Source organism: Rhincodon typus, chromosome 9 (genome assembly GCF_021869965.1).
Source record: "Rhincodon typus isolate 14 chromosome 9, sRhiTyp1.1, whole genome shotgun sequence".
NCBI lineage: Eukaryota > Metazoa > Chordata > Chondrichthyes > Orectolobiformes > Rhincodontidae > Rhincodon > Rhincodon typus.
Window position 1 is genome coordinate 82,210,923 of NC_063340.1, and position 4,727 is coordinate 82,215,649.

The 4,727-nt window shown below is 43.0% G+C and overlaps 1 protein-coding gene across 1 annotated transcript in view; it reads left to right on the forward strand.

Annotated features, from left to right (window-relative positions):
- LOC109917166 (cation channel sperm-associated auxiliary subunit epsilon) overlaps positions 1 to 4,727 on the forward strand; it is a 108,388-nt gene extending 103,661 nt beyond the window's left edge. The window contains exons 16-17 of the mRNA XM_048601374.1: positions 1,307 to 1,360; positions 4,589 to 4,727. Coding sequence (XP_048457331.1) covers positions 1,307 to 1,360; positions 4,589 to 4,727 — 193 coding nt within the window. The remainder of the gene's footprint in view (positions 1 to 1,306; positions 1,361 to 4,588) is intronic.

Consider the following 4,727-nt stretch of genomic DNA (forward strand, 5'->3'; position numbering starts at 1 on the left):
TCCTGCAGTGCCACAACGATGCCACCCGAAGGTTGCAGGAACAGCAACTCATATTCCGCTTGGGAACCCTGCAGCCCAATGGTATCAATGTGGATTTCACAAGCTTCAAAATCTCCCCTCCCCCTACTGCATCCCAAAACCAGCCCAGCTCGTCCCCGCCTCCCTAACCTGTCCTTCCTCCCACCTATCCCCTCCTCCCACCTCAAGCCCCACCCCCATCTCCTACCTACTAACCTCATCCTGCCCCCTTGACCTGTCCGTCCTCCCTGGACTGACCTATCTCCTCCCTACCTCCCCACCTACACTCACCTTTACTGGCTCCATCCCCACCTCTTTGACCTGTCTGTCTCCTCTCCACCTATCTTCTCCTCTATCCATCTTCTATCCACCTCTCCCTCTCTTCCTATTTATTTCAGAACCCCCTTCCCCTCCCCCATTTCTGAAGAAGGGTCTAGGCCTGAAACGTCAGCCTTCCTGCTCCTATGATGCTGCTTGGCCTGCTGTGTTCATCCAGCTCTACACTGTGTTATCGCAGATTCTGCAGCATCTGCAGTTCCTACTAGCTCTGTAGAAATGTAATATTTTCTTAATTGAATCTTGTGGCATGGCATATTGTGACAGGAGCAACAAAATAGGTCAACTCAGAAATATCAAGAGCACAGAATGTACGCTGCCAAACATAGTATAACTGAACTTGTCATCTCACTAGCTGAAGTTCAACAAGCAGAGTGATTCCCTACATAATAATAAACCTGCAACAATGGATAAATAAAGTTTTTCACTCTTTGTTAGCCTTTTTCATTACCTCTGAAATTTACTCAGTGTCACCCTTTGTGGTGTAAGTGTAACTCATAAATAAATAAATTCAGGTTAACAATACACTTTTGCAAAGCTATGCGTGCAAGCATATTAGCGATGCAAGGATATTGACAGTAAATCTCATTATTTGTATTGCCACTTGTCTTAAAATTTATTCTGTAGATCCTTCCAGGAATGTGTTGAACGTAAGATATTATATTCACTGTGTGGCATGATTGGCAGGCCAATCTTGGTGTTTTTGTGTGAGGCTGGATAATAAAAATCAGTTGAAGGTGTAATTGGTATTTCCTAGGGTACTGTGTTTTAGTGCTGTTTGGGATATTTTAAGCAGAAAACAATTAAATAGAGGGAATCACTTTAAGCTTCCTCTTTTTCCCCTCTGCAGACCATAAAGGATCTGTGTGAATGTCTGTGTGTATTTGAGTGTGTTTGTGTGAGAGAGTGTGTATGTTTTGAATTTAATAATTTTATATTTTTATGTCTGCAGTTTCTGTGAATTGACAGCTGAATTTGCCGTAGAAACGTATGGCGTCACAATCAGGTATAGTGTTTGCAAAAAAGTAATGTTCTAGACTGGATGGTATGCATCTGTACTAGCACTGAATTGCATAATATGGAACTGAAAATAATCAAAATCTTGGAAAACGCCTGAAGCTTGATCTTCACTACCAAGGTGGGCAGTATGAGTCAGGACATTTCCCAACTTGGCAGACTCACTCAGCTCAAAGGGCACTGTTCATATTTTCATAGGAGGAGGGGTGGAAGAGAGACCTTTCAAACTTGGTGGTAGATCTTTAATGTTTTAACAAAGATCTGTAGCTCAGGTTGTAGTTGGAGTTGTTGGTTGGTTCGCCAAGCTGACTGGTTTTCATGCAAATGTTTCATCTCCGTTCTAGGTGACATCGTCAGTGCTGTGTAGCCTCCGTTGAAGCACTGTTCTTCTGACCTGCTCTGAATTTATATGGTTCCGTCTGTCATGGTGATGGGGTCTATTTCAACATGTTTGTAATTGCATCGGTGGTTGAAAACCAGGCCTCCAGGAATTCTCATGCTCGTCTTTGTCTCGCTTGTCCTAGTACTGTAATTTTGTCCCAGTCAAATTGCTGTCCTTCTGTGTTGAGTGTATTGAAATGAGGGAGAGTTGGTTGTGACGTTTTGCTGCATGTTGGTGTTCGTGTTTCCTGGTGATGAGTTTCCTGCCCGTCTATCCAATGTAATGTGTCTCGCAGTTGCTGCTTGGTATTTTATATATCACATTTGTCCTGCTCATTGTGGGTATGGGGTCTTTTGTCTTTGAGAGACCAGCATGAGAATTCCTGGAGGCCTGGTTTTCAATCACCAATGCAATTAACAAACAAGTTGAAATATCATACCACTGCGGTACAAAACCGGAAACAAGACTGCCCACCTGACAGACCGGACCATACAAATTCAGAGAGGGACAGAACGACAGCATTTCAACAGAGGCTACACAGCACTGACAATGTCACCTAGAAGGGAGACAAAATGTTTGCATGAAAACCAGTCAGCTCGGCGACCCAACCAACAACTGGTGGTAGGTCATGCGACAAGTAGGTTTCTTAGTAGGCCTGCCTTGGTTCTCTGGGATTTCCCCTCTCTCCTCATACACTCCCACCCCACATTCATATCACAGCCACAGCCTCCACATCCCTTCATACCCCAAGCCACCTCCATGGCTACTCACCCAGTATCCACTATGGGTGGATATCAAGAGTTAACGTAACAAAACAGAAATTGCTGGTGAACCTTAGAAGGTCTGGCAGCATCTGTGGGGAGAAGGTAAAGTTAACATTTTGAGTCCAGTGACTCTTCATCAGAACTGGTTCTAGAGTCCACTTTTTAGAGTCCGTTATTAAGGATGAGTCTGCGGAGTTCTTGGAAGTTCATGGTAAAGTAGGGGCAAGTCAGAATGGCTTCAAGGGACGTCATACCTGACAAATCTGTTAGAATTCTTTGAGGAGGTAACAAGCAAGTTAGACAAAGGAGTGCCGGTGAAAGTGATTCATTTGGATTTCCAGAAGGCCTTTGACAAGATGCTGCAAGGAGGCTGCTAAGTAAGAGCCATGGTATTAGGGCCAAGGTATTCACATGGATAGAGGTTTGGCTGACTGGAAGTAGGCAGAGGGTAGGGATGAAGCGGTCTTTTTCAGGGTAGCAGCCAGTGACAAATGGAGTTCTGCAGGGATTGTGTTGGGCCAATTATTCACATTGTACATGAACTATCTAGATGATGGAACTGAGGGCATTGTTGCTAACTTTGCAGATGACACAAAGTGGAGAACAGGTAGTGTTGAGGAATCGGGGAGGCTGCAGAAGGACTTGTCAGGCTAGAAGAGTGGGCAAAGAACTGGCAGATGAATGCAATGTGGGAATGTGTGAAGTTATGCACTTTGGTAGGAAGAATAGAAGCATGAACTATTTTATAAATTGACAAAGGCTTTGGAATTCATGAGTAGAAATGTACTGCTCAGGCTGTTAAGACTCCGGTCAGACTGCATTTGGAATATTGTGGGCAGTTTTAGACCCCGTATCTAAGGATGCATGTGCTGGCATTTGAAGGGGTCCAGAGAAGGTTTTTGTAGTGATTGGAATAATGTCAGCGAGATGGATCTCATAGAATACGAGTTTCCTGGTTGGGGCTGTAACCTGTCCAATCAGAGAGACCAGGCTGACAGATATAAGCAGGAGTGTCAGGGGTTCTTCTCATTCTAGGAGCCAGCTCTGTGCTAGCTGGGTCAGTGTCCTGTACAATGCACATGTAAATAAAGGGTGACTTGGTGATGGGATACCAATATTCGTAGAGTTATTTCACTTTTCAAGAATGATCCTGGGGATGTCGGGCTTGTTAAATGAGGGGTAGTTGAGGACTCTGAGTGTGTACTCGATAGAATTGAGAAGGATGAGGTGGATCTGATTGAAACTTATGAAATACGGAGAGGCCTGGATAGAATGGAGTTGGAGAAAATGTTTCCACTAGTAGGACAGACTAAGAACCAAGGGCACAGACTCAGAGTGAAGAGATGCCCCTTTAGAACTGAGATGAGGAGGAATTACTTCAGTCAGAGGGTGGTTAATCTGTGGAATTCACTGCCACAGAGGGCTGTGCAAACCAAGTCATTGAGTGCATTTAAGACTGAGATAGGTAGGTTCTTGATTGGTAAGGGGATCAAGGGTTACAGGGAGAAGGCAGCAGAATGGGATTAAGAAAACATATCAGTCATGATCGAATGGAGCTTTAGACTTGATGGGCCAATAGCCTAATTCTGCTCCTCTGCCTTATGGTCTTATAAAAATGCTTTTAGCAATATCATGGAACTGTCACCCAAACATACTTCATACTGAAAAGCAAAACTCCAGAACACATTAGAAACTGTTAACTCCTCATGTTCAATTTTTTATATTAAAAAAATTCCAGTCAGTGACTACATCAAAAGATGCTATTCTCTTATTACTCTCTTTAAACTTTAGTCAAGATGTGAAACCTGCCTAGTTCAAGTCTCTCCTACGAAGAAAAACATGTTTCAACATCCACCCTGTCAAGTTCCCTCAGGATCTTATTTGTTTCAATAAGATTAACTTGATTCTAATCTACAGTGTGTGCAGACCCAACCTGTTGAACATTACCTCACAAGACCCTGGAAATCCTCATCCTAGAAATTAGTTGAATGAATATAAACATATATTACCTGCAATCTATAAAGCATTCTTAGTGTATCTCTAAATAATCAAAGGTTTTCTGTCATTACAGAGAAGACGGCACTATAATTGTCTCTTTGGTGTGGTCCTTTATATTTATTCTACTCTGCAGTTTTGCCTACAGTTACTATAAGTATATGAAGATCTTTGGAGAGATGCTGTACTACAAACAAATTAAATACGCTCGATAA